This window comes from Oratosquilla oratoria, chromosome 11 (assembly GCF_046742065.1).
Source record: "Oratosquilla oratoria isolate Oo_2021 chromosome 11, ASM4674206v1, whole genome shotgun sequence".
NCBI classification, from domain to species: domain Eukaryota; kingdom Metazoa; phylum Arthropoda; class Malacostraca; order Stomatopoda; family Squillidae; genus Oratosquilla; species Oratosquilla oratoria.
The window spans coordinates 28,974,699-28,992,495 of record NC_134787.1 but is presented as its reverse complement, the minus strand read 5'-3'; the positions used below and the strand labels follow the sequence as shown (position 1 = coordinate 28,992,495).

General features: G+C 43.4%; 1 protein-coding gene across 3 annotated transcripts in view; it reads left to right on the top strand.

Annotated features, from left to right (window-relative positions):
- The window catches only part of RfC4 (replication factor C subunit RfC4), a 59,577-nt gene that overhangs the window by 20,723 nt on the left and 21,057 nt on the right, over window positions 1-17,797 (top strand). For all 3 annotated transcript variants that reach the window (XM_076192540.1, XM_076192541.1, XM_076192543.1), the window contains 2 exons: window positions 13,805-13,972; window positions 16,104-16,184. In XM_076192540.1, coding sequence (XP_076048655.1) covers window positions 13,805-13,972; window positions 16,104-16,184 — 249 coding nt within the window. The remainder of the gene's footprint in view (window positions 1-13,804; window positions 13,973-16,103; window positions 16,185-17,797) is intronic.

Genomic DNA, 17,797 nt, shown 5'->3' with positions numbered 1-17,797 from the left:
CAGAAACATGGAACATTAGAGAGGAAGAGAGAAGGAGTTTGAATGTGTTTGAGATGAGGTGTCTGAGATGTATGATGGGGGTTACTAGGCTAGATAGAGTGAGAAATAAGGAGGTGAGGAGGAGAACAGGGATGGTAAGGGAGTTGGGAGATAGGGTTGATGAAAGAGTATTAGGATGGTTAGGACTCATGGAAAGAATGAGTGAAGAAAGACTAGTAAAAGAGGTATGGAAGGCAGATGTGGAGGGAGTGAACATGAGGGGGCCATCCTAGGATGAGATGGATGGATGGGGTGAAGGGGGCTTTGGGGAAGAGGGGAATGTCTGTTAAGGAAGGACAGAAGATGGGTGAATGGAGAATGGTTGTGTATGGATGATGTTGTGATGCATGAGGTGGAATGGGTGGGGGGATGGGGGGTGAGGTAGTATGTGTGAGAAAAATTTGATGCAGCCCAAAGGGATTTCTCCCCCTCTTCTCCTTTTCTGCATGGGGGGACAGAGAGGGGGGTCGCCAATTGAATGAGGCAGCCTTGCTGTGGATGTGCTGTGTCTTGCAACACTGCCTCTGACCCAGGGCAGTGGACAAGGTGCAGGGATGACCCATCATCCAGGAGGTGCTAAGAGAAGAGGGAGGGTAGAGGGGAGTGGAGTGTATTTAAGGATGGAATGGGTGGGAATGGTTTTACGTCTTTCTTTTTGGCTACCTCCCTTGTAAGGGGGAAAAAGCCTTGTTATATGTATATGTATGTACAGTGCTGTAGGCACAATCACTCCTTCATACAATCTCCTCTTAGTATGCATTCCCAAATGTCTATTTCTTATTACACATTTTAATCCCCCAAGACATTTACTCCATTCTCTCAATCTACATTCTACCTCCACCTCCATTCCTCCCTTTCCTACCACATTGGCACCCAATTATCTTAAACTATCCACTTCCTCCAGTCTCCCTTAGTACTTCCAATTTGCTGCCGTCATCTCCCCTTGTACATCGAATCACCTTTTACCTATATCTGGAACTTCCTTCTTTCACACACCTTCCCAAACTCTGTCACTAACTTCCTCAATCCCTCCTCTGATCCTGCTACAAGTGCAATGTCGTCAGCAAGCAACAAGTAGCTTATCATGTATTTTCCCCCATTTTCTTTAATCATCTCCAATCCCTGGCCAATTACCCTTTCGTTTATCTCTCACATCACCCCACCCATGTATAAATTGTATAAATTCAACAGCCAAGGGAACATAACACATCCCTTGCAAAGTCCCACTATTACTTCAGACCACTAATTCTCCATTTCTAACACAGGCTCTACTACTCCCGTAAAAATAATTGACGGCTCTTAACAACTTTCCTCCTATCCCATATATTTGTAACACCTCTCACAGTGCTTTCCTATCTACCCTGCCATAAGCCTTTTCCAAATCCATAAAGGCCTAAAAAATAATCCTTACCTTTTCCTAAAGCTTTCTCACATATCTTCTTTACCACAAAAATCTGATCCATGCAACCTCTATCTATCCTAAACCCACACTGTTCCTCACCAATTAATCTCTTTTCCTCTCCTAATCCTGTCAATCAAAACTCTCCCATAAGCCTTCCCAACTGCACTCAACAAATTGATCCCTCTGAAACTTCTACACTCGCACTTGTCCCCTTTCCCTTGTAAAGTGGAACTATACAGGCACTCCTCTGGCACTCTACCTTCTTTTAGACAAACATTAAACAAATTGAGCAGCCAGTTCACCATCACTACCTCTCTGTTTTAGATCTCCACATGACACCCATCCAACCCAGGTGCCTTACCTGCTCTCATCATTTTAATAACTACTTTCACCTCATTTTTCCTTATTTCTCCTCCATTTTCCTCACTCATCTTTGTCATTTTCTTAGTGCTTTCCACTGCAACTACCTTTCCCCCTTATCCTCCCTCATATTTAGCAATTCCCTAAAATACTCTTCCTCCTACTGCCACCACTTGCATTATCATCTCTTCATCTGCACTTTTTGCTTTTTCTACTTGATTCACTTCCTCTTACTCTCTTAATTTCTTTCCAAAACATCTTTTTCTTACTCCCAAATTTTCTGGCATACTTTTACCCCATTTCACATCAGCTCTCCTCTTTGCCTTCATTATCTTATGCTTTACTCTTTTTTTTTTTTTTTTTTTAACCTCTCCTATGATTCTGTCATCCTATTTTGTAACCAATCTGTGAATGCTTGTTTTGTCTCTTCTACAACCTTCTTTGCTTCATCATCCCACCACTCATTAACTTTCCTTCTATTTCCTCTCATCCTCCTTGTTCCACACACCATCTTTGCACACCTTGTGATTCCCTCCTTGAAACTCCTCATTCTTCCTCTACTAGTTCTATTCCATCCTTCACTCCCACTCTTCTTTCAGCTTCCTCTTGTACTCCTCTTCTTTCTCATTTAAGCAGTTTGCTCTAAGCACCTCCCTACCTTCTGTCCTTTTCCTCTTCCTCCATCTATCACAGTCATTTTCTTAGTGTTTTCCACTGCACCTACCTTTCCCTCCCTATCCTCCTTCACATTTAGCAACTTCATAAAATACTCTGCCCATAATCCTTTTAATGTCTTCTCTTCCATTATCATCTCTCCATCTGCACCTTTTACCTTTTCTTCTCTACTTGATTGTCCTCTTCCTCTCTTAATTTCTTTCCAAAACATCTTTTTATTACTTTCAAATTTTTTTTGTACTCTTACTCCATTTCACATCTCTCCTCTTTGCCTCCTTTATCTTATGCTTTACTTCTCTTTTCTTTGTATCTCTCATATGATTCTCTTGTCTTATTTTGTAACCAATCTGTGAAAGCTCACTTCTCTTCTATAAACTTCCTTGCTTCATCATCCCACCACTCACTACCCTTCCTTCTATTTCCTCCCATCCTCCTTATCCCACACACTGTCTTTGCACGCCTTATGACTCCCTCCTTGAACCATCCCCATTTCTTCTCCACTCCTAATTCTACTCTATCCTTCACTCCCCCCCCCACTCCTCTCTCTGCTTCTTGTACTTCTCCTTTTCTTTCTCATTTAAGCAGTTCACTTTGATTACCTCCCTTCCTTCTTTCCATTCCATTTTCTCCATCTATCCTCCACTCTCACCTTACCTTCCATAAAAAAATTATCAATACCCCCACTCTCTCCCCTTAGAACATGTACATCCTTAACTCATCCTACTATGCTCCTGGTTACTGCTATATAGTCCATTAACTCTGTCTACCACCCTTCCACCACCACCCTCTCCCATGTGTATTTATGCTCTACTTTCTTCCTAAACACTGTATTTGCTATCATCAACTCTCTTTCCAGACACACCACCATCAACTCTCCTATGATTTTTTCCTGGAACACCACACTTACCAACCACTCCGTCTATAGGTTCATTTCCTACCCTACCCTACCCTAGCATTAAGGTCTCCCAATACCACTACATAGACATTTCTCCCTATTCCCTCTATGCACTAATTTAAATCTATCCAGAAAGCCTCCCTTTCCTCTACATTCTTTTCACTACCAGGCCCATATGCACTTACAAAAACCCACATCTCCCTTCCCATTTTCTATTTCATCCACATTAACCTTGAAGAATCCTCCTTCCACTCCACTACACACTTACCTATCTCTTCACTTACTAGTATAGCCACCCCTTCACTCCTGAGGACCTCCCAACTACATTCCCAAACTCACACTTGCCCCTCCGTTTCAGCTTAGTTTCACTCAAAGCCAACACGTCCATCTTTGTTCTCACAAACATACTGTGTATCTCTTTCCTTTTACTCATCTGTACTTCATCCACACACATTAAAAGATCCAAACCTTAGGGTACTGGTTGGAAAACTCGTCCCAGACCCTCTTATGCCTTTAAGTTTTTTTAGGAATGTCCCCTTTGGGGCTACAGGGAGAAGGATGCCTAGTGCTATCCCCATCCCTATTTTGTTGCCTCATACAACTCAAGTGGAAAGGCTTGGTGGCAGTATTCTTATCCCATACTACAGGGTTAGGTGAAATGAGAAAATTAATATTCAGAGAAATGGTACAGGACAGTAACAAGAGTGAGGGGACTGTATAATGGAGGGACAGTTGCAGTATAATAATAGTATCATCATTTCTCTATAGAGATTTCCTCTACCACAGACAAAAATTATGCATGGCTCTGGTCCATTGGGGCACCCCATATAGGCCCTAAAGTATCAGCTGCATGCTACTTAGCAGCTTTTGATATATATATATATATATAAATGTGTGTATGTCAGAAGCAGTGTCTTGCGACACTGCTTCTGACCCAGGGCAGTGGACAAGGTGCAGGGATGACCCGTCATTCAGGAGGTGCTAAGATAAGAGGGAGGGTGGAGGGGTGTGGAGTGTATTCAGGGATGGAATGGGTGGGAATAATTTTATGCCTTTTTCGTTTTGGCTACCCCCCTTGTAAGGGGGAAAAAGCCTTGGTATATGTATGTATATATTGTAGACAGACAAGATTGAATGATATTGCTGTTTCTGCATTGTTTAACTTTTTATTGAAAACTTCTGTTTCTTGCTAGTTTACTATGTAGGACTGTTAGTGTGTTGAGAAGCTGTCTGTAGGTGGTTGCAACATTTCAGTCTTCTCAGGAGACCATCTTCTGGCTGAATGTTTTGAATGTATATGTGTGATGTTTATACAGTGAATCCTCATTATATGGTACATATGCATTCCTGAAAACCTTACCGCAAATTGAAATTACCGTATACCGAACCCAAGTTTTGACTTATAGCAGATATACCTTCTCCCTGCTCTTTCCTCTTCAAAATATCTAATTTTACCTCCAAAACATGAGCGGATACTGTATCTGTGAATTTTTCTTACCATAAATAGAACCGAGGGTAGTAATTACCAATTACCATAACTGAATTTACCGGATAACGAATAAGGAGGACTTGCTGTATAATGGTTTGTTTCTGTTTGCATAGTTGGTGTCGTAGAATGTGGTCTTCCTGGCTGGCTGCTCTATGGCCATCAGGAATCACTAGGGGAGGTCACATGTGCATTTGGCTTAGGGGAATCTGCAGGTCTGTGCTGTGTATGTTCATGGTTGGCTTTAGTTCTTTCTATATTGCTTCAAGGAATGCTAGTCTGCAAGAGTCTCTTACTTTGTCTATTAGTCCATTCTTTTATTATTGTTTTGCAAATCCCTTTAACACAAGACATATAACATAAACATACATATGCCAAAGGCTTTTTTCCCCCTTATATGGGAGGTAGCCAAAAGACAAAGGCATAGAAACCACTCCCACCCATTCCATCCCCTACATACTCCACTCCCCTCTACCCTCCCTCTTATCTTGGCACCTCCTGGATGACGGGTCATCCCTGCATCTTGTCCACTGCCCTGGGTCAGAAGCAGTGTTGCAAGACACAGCACATCCAAATCAAGGCCACTTCATTAATTTGGCGACCCCCCCCCCCCTTCCATCCCCTCATACAGAAAAGGAAAAAACTGGGAGAAATCCCTTCGGGCTATGTCAATTTATTTCTCATGCATACTCCCTAACCCCCCCATCTCCCACCCCCTCCCCCTCATACATCACAGCATCATCCATACACCACCCTTCTCCATTCACCCCTATCTTCTATCCTCTCCCATCCTTCCTCAACAGACACTCCCCTCTTTCCCAATGCCCCTTTTACCCATCCATCCATCTCATCCTAGGTCACCCCCTCATATTCACTCCTTCCACCTCTGCCTTCCACACCTCTTTTATTTATCTTTCTTCATTCATTCTTTCCATGTGTCCAAACCATCCTAATACTCTTTCATCAACCCTATCTCCCAACTCCCTTTCCACCCCTGTTCTCCGCCTCACCTCATTTCTCACTCTGTCTAATCTAGTAACCCCTATCATACTTCTCAGGCATTTCATCTCAAACACATTCAAACTCCTTCTCTCTTCTTCACTTATGTTCCATGTGTCTGCCCCGTACATTGCTGTTGGCTTAACCACACCTTCATACAATCGCCACTTAGCATCCATTCCCAAATGTCTCTTTCTCATTACACTCTTTAATCCCCCAATGCATTTACTCACTTCTCTAAATCTACATACTACCTCCACCCCCATTCCTCCCTTTCCTGTCACATTTGCACCCAAGTATTCTAAAACTATCCACTTCCTCCAGTCTCCCTTGATACTCACTTCCAACCTGCTGCCACTCTCTCCCCTTGTACATCTCATCATCTTACTTTTACCTACATTTATCTTCAACTTCCTTCTTTCACACACCTTCCCAAACTCTGCCACTAACTTCCTCAATCCCTCCTCTGATCCTGCTACAAGCACAGTGTCATCAGCAAACAACAACTGGCTCATCTCCCACTTTTCTCCATTTTCTTTAACCATCTCCAATCCTTGCCTTTACTGGATGGTTTGGACACATGGAAAGAATGAGTGAAGAAAGACTAGTAAAAGAGGTATGGAAGGCAGATGTGGAGGGAGTGAACATGAGGGGACGTCCTAGGATGAGATGGATGGATGGGGTGAAGGGGGCTTTGGGGAAGAGGGGAATGTCTGTTGAGGAAGGACGGGAGAGGACAGAAGACAGGGGTGAATGGAGAATGGTTGTATAGGGAAGATGTTGTGATGCATGAGGTGGAATGGATGGGGGGATGGGGGGTGAGGTAGTGTGTGTGAGCAAAATTTTGACGCAGCCCGAAGGGATTTCTCCCCGTCCTCTCCTTTATGAGGGGGGGGGGTCGCCGATTTAATGATGCGGCCTTGCTGTGGATGTGTTGTGTCTTGCGACACTGCTTCTGACCCAGGGCAGTGGACAGGATGCAGGGATGACCTGTCACCTAGGAGGTGCTAAGATGGGAGGGAGGGTGGAGGGGTGTGGAGTGTTTTCGGGGATGGAATGGGTGGGAATGATTTTATGCCTTTTCCTTTTTGGCTACCTCCCTAGTAAGGGGGAAAAAGCCTTGGTATATGTATATGTATCTCCAATCCCTGACCCACTACTCTAGCATTCACCTCTCACACCACTCCATCCATGTATAAATTGAACAGCCACGGCAACATAACGCATCCCCAACAAAGTTCCACCTTTACCTCAAACCACTCTTTCTATTTCTAATCCTAACACAAGCTCTACTGCTCTCGTAAAAACTCTTGACTGCTCTTAACAGCTTTCCTCCTATCCCATATATCTGCAAAACCTCCCACAATGCCTTCCTGTCTACCCTGTCAGAAGCCTTTTCCAGATCCATAAAGCCCAAAAATCATTACCTTTTGCTATAGCTTTCTCACACATCTGTCTTACCACAAAAATCTGATCTACACAACCCCTACCTGTCCTAAACCCACAATGTTCCTCTCCAGTTACTACCTCTATTACTTTGCTAATCCTCTCAATCAAGACCATACCATATGCCTTCCCATCTACACTTAACAAGCTAATCCCTCTGAAACTACTACACTCACACTTGTCCCCATTTTCCTTGTAAAGTGGAAATATACAGGCACTCCTCCAGCCCTCCAGCACTACTCTCTTTTAACCTCTTCCATACGGTGTCCTACGTAGGCGCCATGAGGAGCAAGTGGATACGCGAGGCTGCCATATCGGCGTCTTGATTATATTTATTGTAGTTGTCCCTGCGTAACTGACATACTCTCTAAACGGGCTTCATCACATTTTCTATGGTTATCAAAATTCACGGGTGAAAGAGAGAACAATCGATATAAGCGGTGACTATTTTTTATGATGCGAGTATTATGACGCAACATCGTTCGTCTGGCAGCTAATGCTGCCCGCGAGATTTTGGCCCGGAGTGAAGTGGTTAAACAAACATTAAATAACCTCACCAGCCAGTCCACCATAACTGTACCTCCTTTTTTTCAGACATTCTGCATGGCATCCATCCAACCTAGGTGCCTTACCTGCTCTCATCATCTTAACAGATGCTTTCACTTAATCTTTCCTTATTTCTTCTCCATTTTCCTCACTCATCATGGTCATTTTCTTAGCGCTTCACATTTCAACTACCTTTCCCTCCCCATCCTCCTTCACATTTAGCAATTCCCTAAAATACTCTGCCCACCTTCGTCTCACTGCCTCTTCCATTATCATCTCTCCATCTGTACCTTTTACCTTCTCTACTTGATTCGCCTCCTCTTCCTCTTTTAATCTCGTTCCCAAACACTTTTATTACTTTCAAAATTTTGTCATACTTTTACCCCATTTCACATCTGCTCTCCTCTTGGCTTCCTTTATCTTATGCTTTACTTCTCTTCTCTTTACTTTGTACCTCATACAATTCACTGGTCCTGATTTGTAACCAATCTATGAAAGTCTGCTTCTTCTCTTCTACACCCTTCTTCACTTCCTCATCCCACCACTCACTACCCTTCCTTCTATTTCCTCATCTCCTCCTTGTTCCACACACCATCTTTGCACACCTTATGACTCCCTCCTTGAACCATCCCTATTCCTCCTTCACTCCCTCCCACTCCTCTCTTAGCCTTTTCTTATACTCCTTCTCCTTTTCTTTCTCATTTATCCACTTCACTACGGGCCAAAATTTCGCGGGCAGCATTAGCTGCCAGACGTACGGTGTTTCATTATAATACTCGCATCATAAAAAATAGTCACCGCTTATATCGATCGTTCTCTCTTTCACCCGTGAATTTTGATAACCATAGAAAATGTGATGAAGACAGTTTAGAGAGTATGTCATTATGCAGGGGCAACTACAATAAATATAATCAAGACGCCAATATGGCAGCCTCACCTATCCACTTGCTCCTCATGCCGCCTACGTAGGCGGCACCGTATGGAAGGGGTTAAGCAGTTCATTCTTTAACCCCTTCCATACGGTGCCGCACACGTAGGCGTCATGGACTTAGATCTCAGTGGCAGCAGCCAATGCCAGCCGTACGACGTGTCGTAATAATACTTGCATCATAAAATATAGTCACCGCTTATATCGATCGTTCTCTTTCACCCGCGAATTTTGAATACCACAGAGAATGGGATTCAGGGCACATTTGAGAGAATGTAAAAACACAGGGGCGACTACAATAAATATAATCAAGACGCCGATATGGCAGCCTCGCGAATACACTCGCTCCCCATGACGCCTACGTGTCCGGCACCGTATGGAAGGGGTTAAGTACCTCCCTACCTTCTGCCCATTTCCTCTTTCTCCACCTATTCTCCACTCTCAACTTACCTTCCACCAAAAAATGATCTGATATTCCCCCACTCTCTCCCATTAGAACATGTACATCCTAAACTCTTCCTACTATACTTCTGGTTACCACTATACAGTAAAATCCTTTTAAGTCAGAACTCTTTTAGTCGTTAATGGCTCTAAGTTGTAATGGGAGAAAAAAAAAAATCAAAATTTCAGTTTGAATAATCAGTTTGAAATAAGTCTGAAAAAATTACCTTTACTCGACAGCATTCTGACTTATTGTCATGTCTAGTCAGTATGGAAGCGTTGCATCATAATTTGGTGGGCAGTCTTGTTCCCACTACTGCTCCTTGACACTTTCACTGTTGTTATTGTCACCGCCACACTCACATCTCACATGCTTGTGTTTTGTGATAGTGTAGCAACTTTATAGACATTGTTAAGTGAACAACAAATGAGAAGTATGGCTGCTCGTGGAGGCAAGATTCATACATGACAAAAGGGGATGAAACTGAAGACTCAGATCTTGGAAGATAAGCTGAAATTGTTGTCTAGGGTTGATGCTGGTGCCTCCATGTGCTTAATATGTGCAGAATTTGATGTCAAGACCTGCACATTCTACGACATCAAGAAGAACAAAGAAAAGATTCGGGCTCATGCCCTAACCTTGGAGGATCCTAAATCTGCCAAATCAAAACTGAAAAGAATAGGGCCAGCCAAGCACATTGCACTGGACTCTGCTGTTTTTAAGTGGTACAAGCAGGAACGTTCTGCTGGTGTTCCTGTTAGAGGTGTGGATATATGGTATGTGGTCCGACTGGTTAGGCTATTGACTAAAACACATAGAATGTGTTGGCTCTTTTATTATGTAGCACAGATAATGAAATGTGACGGAGGCCAAATGGGGGAGAGAACTATCGGCACAAATAGAATATCACACTTACTCTTTGTCCTGTAACCACCACCTGCTTGACTCACGTCCATCTACTAGCGTTGTCAGAGAGAATCTCTCCTTTGTCAGACGAGGCTAGGCGCATCACGCGGTCGGCCAAACACGTCTGCCAATCAGCTGCTAGCACCCGCGTCACGTGTCATGCGTGGCCACATAAATAGTCACCTCCAGGTCGCGTCCGAGCGACGCTGACCTATCGCGAGACGCTATGAGCGCACGTGACCTACGCTGACCCATCGCGGGACGCTATGAGCGCACGTGACCTACGCTGACCCATCGCGGGACGCTATGAGTGCACGTGACCTAGCGTGAACGCTCACACAAATAGTAACGCCAATATCGACGTTGCTTTCACTCATGCGACATCCCTCCCCCGCCAACAAAAAGTCAGCGACGGCCTACCTAAACACAACACTTCAGCGTGAGGGAAAAACCTATGTGTACGGCGTCAAGAGGTGGCCCACCACGATGGGTCCCCTAGTGACGTCAATCACTACGATGAAAAAACCCTCTGCGGCAAAATGCTGCTGGGAGGTTGGCCAAACACATGAAAATTGATGATTTTAAAGCAAGTGATGGTTGGCTTTAATAAGTTTAGGAGCCAACTCTGCCTGATTGACCGAAGAGTTGTGGGAAAAAGTGCTTCTGCTGACCATGATGCTGTGAAGCCATTCAGGAAGAAATTGGAGAGAATAATCACCACATCTGACATGCTACTCTCACAGGTATACAATGCCGATGAAACAGGGCTGTTTTGGAAGTCCATGCCCAGTAACACCCAGGCTGGCAGGGAGGAAGCTTGCCAAAGATAGACTTTCCATCTTGTGCTGTGCCAATGCCAATGGGAGACACAGGTGATTGGCAAGTCACAAAAACTCAGTGCCCTCAAAAACATCATGGAGAAGCTACCAGTTATCTACAAGGCCAACAAGACTGCTTGGTTTACCAGGGAACTGTTCCTAGAGTAGTTCCACAAATATTTTGTGCCTGCGGTCATTCACTTTCAGGTTACTGAGCTGGGCATCCCCAGGGAAGATGTGAAGGCCCTTCTCCTTGACAATGCTCCAGCACATCCCAGTGAAGATGAGCTGGAAGGCCATGGGAACAGAATCAAGGTGCTTTTTATGCCACCTAACACCAGCTTCCTGATTCAACCCATGGACCAGGTTGTAACTGAGGCCACCATGCGGCACTACCACAACAAGCAGCTAGGAAAGTGCTTGGTAGTGGTAGAGGAGGAACAGGACCAAGAACATGACAGTAGGGGGTCAAGATCACTAGCAAATTTTAATGCATACAACTTGTGCAATGCTGTGTTCAACTGGGCTGATGCTTGGAATGGCCTTCAACCCTCCACCCTCAGCAATGCCTGGAACAAAGTCCTGCATGGGACTGATGTGGAGGTTGATTTTACTGGTTTTGGCCCTGAGGACTTTGTGAACACTGCTCACAAGGGTGGTGAGCCTGACGTCACCGAGGACAATATCATTGAATGGCTTGAGGGTGACTCTCAGGACCAAGGCTACCACCACCAGAGTGAGGAAGAAATGGCCATCATTGCCACACAGGAAGCCTCAGCTGCTGCAGAGGAGAATGAAAGTGAAGGTGATTGTGCCATTCCTGCCTAAATGAAGTTATCAGAAATTCGTTTTCACCTTGACGAGGCAGTGGAGGAGTTAATCCATATGACGGATTTGAAACTTATCCCAAGAGATGTTAGATCAATTGTAATAAAGAGGCAGTATGCCAGTCTAAAGCAGAAAACAATCTGTGACTTTTTCAAGCCATGGGCAGTTCAACAGGCAGGTAGGGAGCACCAACCTTCCACCTGTTGTGAATCTGGCATCCTCAGCAGTGTTTCCTCAGAGCTGCCGGCAGTAATTTCCAGCAGCAGTGATTCGGACATGGAGTAATATGGAATTCAGTAGTGCTGTACAGTAGTGATTAAGGCCTGTATACACAAAGTGGTGTATATAAAGTGTATTTTAATGTACTGCACAGTGATTTAAGTTACAATATCTGTGAATACTGTACATATGATTATGGATAGAACATTTTGAACAGAAGTGCTCTTGAATCCCCTAACATCTCTGTATCCTACTAAAAGGCCCTCCTTATGCTTGGATTACACCTTATTCCTGCCTGAAAACATGGTACAGGTAAGTTATTTTTTGTGGGGTGGGATGGGGGAATTCTTTAAGTAAAAAATTTCCATAAGTCAGAAAGGCCTCAGCGCCTAGCATTTCGACTTAGAGGGTTTACTGTGTAGTTTGTTAATGCTCTATCTGCTACCCTTCCATTCACCACCCTCTCCCATGTGTACTTATGCTTGACTTTCTTCCTAAACATGTATTTGCTATCATCAACCCTTGAGAGACATCACCATCAACTCTCCACGACCATTTCTTCCTGGAACTCCATACTTCCCAATCACTCCATCTATTGGTTCATTTCTTACCCTAGCATTAAGGTCTCCTAATACAACTACATTGATATTTCTCCCTAATCCCTCTATGCACTCGTCCAAAAAGCCTACCTTTCCTCTACGCTCTTCTCACTACCAAGCCTATACACACTTACAAAAATCCACATCTCCCTTACCAGCTTCACTTCACTTTTATCCACATTAACCTTTACGAAACTTCTTTCCACTCCACTACATGCTTACCTATCTCTTCACGTGCAATGGGGGTGGGTGCACATGAAAACCTTGGTAAGTTGCAAGGTTTACTGTTGCCATATGTTTTGGCAATAAAACTTACTTTTCCTCTGGGAGATAGATATATTTTCAGTTTGCAGACATCAGCACATCAAGAATGGATGCCACACCACCAGTGCTATTGTCTGTGACCATGGGTATATCTGATGTTTCCCTGATTAGGATCAGAATGCACTTTTCTAAATTATACTAGTGCACTGATTAGCATTTTCATGTCCATTTGTGTCAGGGTGGCTTGATTTATGTCCTCTATCATGCCAGTTGATGAATGTACTGACAGGATGGAATCAAACTCAAAGTCAGTGGTGGCGGCAGACCCAGAAGAAGAATTGAATGCCAAGGATGGCAAATATTTTCAGAAATCTCTGACAGATGCTTCCATTGACATGTCAATGAATGTTCTACAAAACCTTTTGGACCTTTCATGGCAATTATTCCAGTCCATGGCATATTCCATACAAAATAATTGCACACAATATAAAAAGTGCCATTGCCCAGCATGTGAGCAAGGCTAACCCAGGCATTCAGGTTTGTTTTGGAGGACATGTTGGCGATTTGTTTTTATTAACTAGTAACCACAACTGTGTTGTTTATAATCTGCACATGTGTAGAAAAGATGGCTGGAATCTGGGTGAGAATTTATTTCACTGGTTTATGAATTTCTGAGTGGGGTGAAAATTAAGTGTCGGGGGGGAGGAGGGATCAAATCTGCCAAAACTAAAACTGCCAGATCTGCAAAACAATAAAAAAAAAAGGGCGGGGGGGCCTAATTGTTGTTCCTTCTAGGTTTTGGCAGGTAAGGGAAGTTTTATGTTTAGTGTTATAATGATTCTTAATGGCTCCGTGATATATATTACTAGTCCTTAGTAAACATTTTTTACTCCCAGTATGTTACTGTAGGTTTGATGTCGAACCAGTGTCATTCATTGCTGTTTATTTGCAGGTTTTGGCCAAGGTAATTGAAGTGTGTGAAAAGGAAGATTTAAGTCATACTGAAGATGGACTTGAAGCCATTGTATTCACAGCCCAAGGGGACATGAGGCAAGCTCTCAATAATCTACAGTCTACAGCTCATGGGTTCAACCATGTTTCATCAGAGAATGTATTTAAGGTAGTATTAGTGTAAGCCACCTGGGTTGGATGGATGTCATACAGAATGTCTAAAAAAAAAAAGGAGATACATTGATGATGGACTGGCTGGTGAGGGTAGAGTGCCAGATGACTGGAGGAGTGCCTGTATAGTTCCAGTTTACAAGAGAAAAGGGGAGAAGTGTGAGTGTAGTAGTTTCAGAGGGATCAGTTTGTTAAGTGTAGTTGTGAAGGCTTATGGGAGGGTTTTGATTGAGAGGATTAGGAGAGGAACAGTGTGGGTTTAGGACAGGTTAGGGTTGCATGGATCAGATTTTTGTGGTAAGACAGATATGTGAGAAACCTTTAGGAAAAGGTAATGATTTTTTGGGGGCCTTTATGGATTTGGAAAAGGCTTATGACGGAAGACAGGAAGGCACAGATATATGGAAGAGGAGGAAAGCTTTTAACCCCTTCCATACGGTGCCGCACACGTAGGCGTCATGGACTTAGATCTCGGTGGCAGCAGCCAATGCCAGCCGTACGACGTGTCGTAATAATACTCGCATCATAAAATATAGTCACCGCTTATATCGATCATTCTCTCTTCACCCGTGAATTTTGATAACCATAGAAAATGTGATTACAAAAGAATTAGAAAGAATGTCATTATGGAGGGGCGACTACAATAAATATAATCAAGACGCCGATATGGCAGCCTCGCGAATACACTCGCTCCCCATGACGCCTACGTGTGCGGCACCGTATGGAAGGGGTTAAGAGCAGTCAAGAGTTTTTATGAGAGTAGTAGAGCCTGTGTTAGAATCAGAAATGGAGAAAGTTAGTGGTACGAGGTAAAGCTGGGACTTTGCCAGGGATATGTTATGTTGCCTTGGATGTTCAAATTATACATGGATGGGGTGGTATGAGAGGTAAATGCAAATGGTTTGAGGATTGGAGATGGTTAAAGAAAATAGAGAAAAGTGGGAGATAAGCCAGTTGTTGTTTGCTGAGGTGGAAGGAGTGAATATGAGGGGGCGTCCTAGGATGAGATGGATGGGGTGAAAGGGGCATTACAAAAGAGAGGAATGTCTGTGGAGGAAAGACAGGAGAGGACAGAAGATAGGGGTGAATGGAGAGGGGTTGTGTATAGATGATGCTGTGATGCATGAGGGGGAGTGGGTGGGGGATGGGAAGTGAGTATTAAGGGAGAGAAACTGGAGGAAGTGGATAGTTTTAGATACTTGGGTGTGAATGTGGTGGGAAAGGGAGGAGTGGAGGTGGAGGTAGAATGTAAATTGAGAGAGGCAAGTAAAGCCTTAGAGGATTAAAAAAGTAATGAGAAATAGACTTTTGGGAATGGATGCTAAGAGGATATTGTATGAAGGAGTGATTGTGCTGACATGGAAAATGAGAGAGGAGGAGTTTGAATGTGTTTGAGATGAGGTGCCTGAGAAGTATGATAGGGGTTGCTAGGCTGGTTAGAGTGAGAAACGAGGAGGTGAGGAGGAGAAGGGGGTTGGGAGATAGGGTTGATGAAAGAGTATTAGGATGGTTTGGACACATGGAAAGAATGAGTGAAGAAAGATTAGTAAAAGAGGTGTGGAACGCAGAGGAAGGAGTGAACATGAGGGGGCGACCAAGGATGAGATGGATGGATGGAGTAAAAGGGGAATGTATGTTGAAGGACGGGAGAAGACAGAAGATAGGAATGAATGGAGAATGGTTGTGTATAGATGATGCTGTAATGCATGAAAGGGAGTGGATGGCGGATGGGGAGTGAGGGAGTATGTGTGAAAAATAAATTGATGCATCCCAAAGGGATTTCTTCCTGTCTTCTCCATTTCTGCATTAGTGGACAAAGGGGGATCACTGATTTAATGAAGCAGCCTTGCTGTGGATTGCAACACTGCTTCTGACCTAGGTCAGTGGTCAAGATGCAGGGATGATCCGTCATCCAGGAGGAGCCAAGATAAGAGGGAGGGATGGAATGGGTGGGAGAATTTTATATATATATATATATATTTTTTTCTACCTCCAATGTAAGGAGGAAAAAAAGCCTTTGATATATGTATTAGTGATAATAAAAGTAATGTGATGATATAAGATTCAGATATTTTAAAATGAATCACCCACATGCTAGCATACATTCATTACTTAATGCATTTTTCTAGGTCTGTGATGAACCACATCCTCTCCTCATAAAAGAAATGATTGACCATTGCTCCAAGAGTGATTTTGATGATGCTTACAAGGTAGGGGCTATTTAATGTGCCAACTGTAGGTATTGAGCATAAGTTATCATGTACCTTCTTCCCATTTCCTCACTTATTCCCATCCTCTCTTGCCCTCCCTCCTCCTCCTTGTCAATCCCTATCTCTCTTTATCAGTGTGTGTGGGAGGGTCCAACTAAAGTCTGCCAGTCCTCAGCCAACTCTACAATTCAGCTCTCTGCTGAATCATCTATTTTTAAGGTGACATAATCTTGCAATTCGACAACAAGCCTGGAAAGGAGGCCATGACTACCCTCTCACTCCAATCAGTTTTGTACCTGCTGCACTCCTATGCATTATGCAATCTGTAGAGTTATTACTTTTACATACAGATGTATACATATATTTTTCCATCTGTATATTGTTACGAATCTCGCTTACATATCTGACTTGCGATAGATTTAGAGTATGTGAAATGAGTTCCCAAGACCCCATGTCTTTGGGATAACTCAAATAGAAATTAGAAGGCTCTCCGACTCGTAACACACATTAAGAGTGATGGGTGACTGAGTTCCCAAGACCCCATGTCTTTGGGATAACTCCAATAGAAATTACAAGGCTGCCACTAGATTTTGTACTATCATAGAAATCAAGAAAAATTAAACGCACAGATAACATTTACACTATTCATTAAAGTTAATAGGTTTACATAAGTGATTACAATCAAGGCAAACAAATGAGTAAATAAGTATCAAAACAGAAGATTCCCGTTCGCAAGCTTTTAACGGGGGTGAAAGAAAATTAATTAATTAATACCAACGAAAACACTGTCTAAGTCACTACCATAGACATTTCCAACACTACATGAAACACTAGCTGAGTTAAAATGACTTAAGAATAATACAGGGGGAGTACAGAGGACTTACTTCAGCCGAAAACCCTTCCGAGGGGACACACCTCTACATGGCACACACACTTCTCCTAAACTGACTCTTCTGATGCCCACAGCGCTCTGGTTCTTTCTACAAAAATCCTCTGATTGGCCCATAGGAATTGCGTCTATGGAGATTGAACCTGATTGGTCAATTAACTAAAACGTTCTGTTTCGTTCTAGGCTGAGTATTACGCAAAAACTAGAACAAATACTCCATTGAGTAGGTTTTTCTTCCCACACGTCCTCCAGTACTCGTCCTGTAATCTGACACCTCACATAATCGCGAGGCGCCGTTATCCAAGTAATAAACTATTCCCGCCTTACATATATGGGAATATATGTGACAATATCAAGGGCCTCTTTTCCCCTTATAAGGGAGGTAGCCAGTCAAGGCATGCACCCACTCCCATCTACCACCCATTGTTTCCCTCTCAGCTCCTTGTGGATGAAGGTTCATCCCTGTCTCCTGACCACTGCCCAGGTCAGAAGCAATGGAGCAAGATATGTCACATCCACAGCATGGTAGCAGACTGGAAGTGAGTATTAAGGGAGAGACTGGAGGAAGTGGATAATTTTAGATACTTGGGTGTGAATGTGCTGGTAAAGGGAGGAGTGGAGGTGGAGATAGAATATAGATTGAGAGAAGCAATAAATGCCTTGGGGGGATTAAAAGTGTAATGAGAAATAGACATTTGGGATTGGATGCTAAGAGGAGATTGTA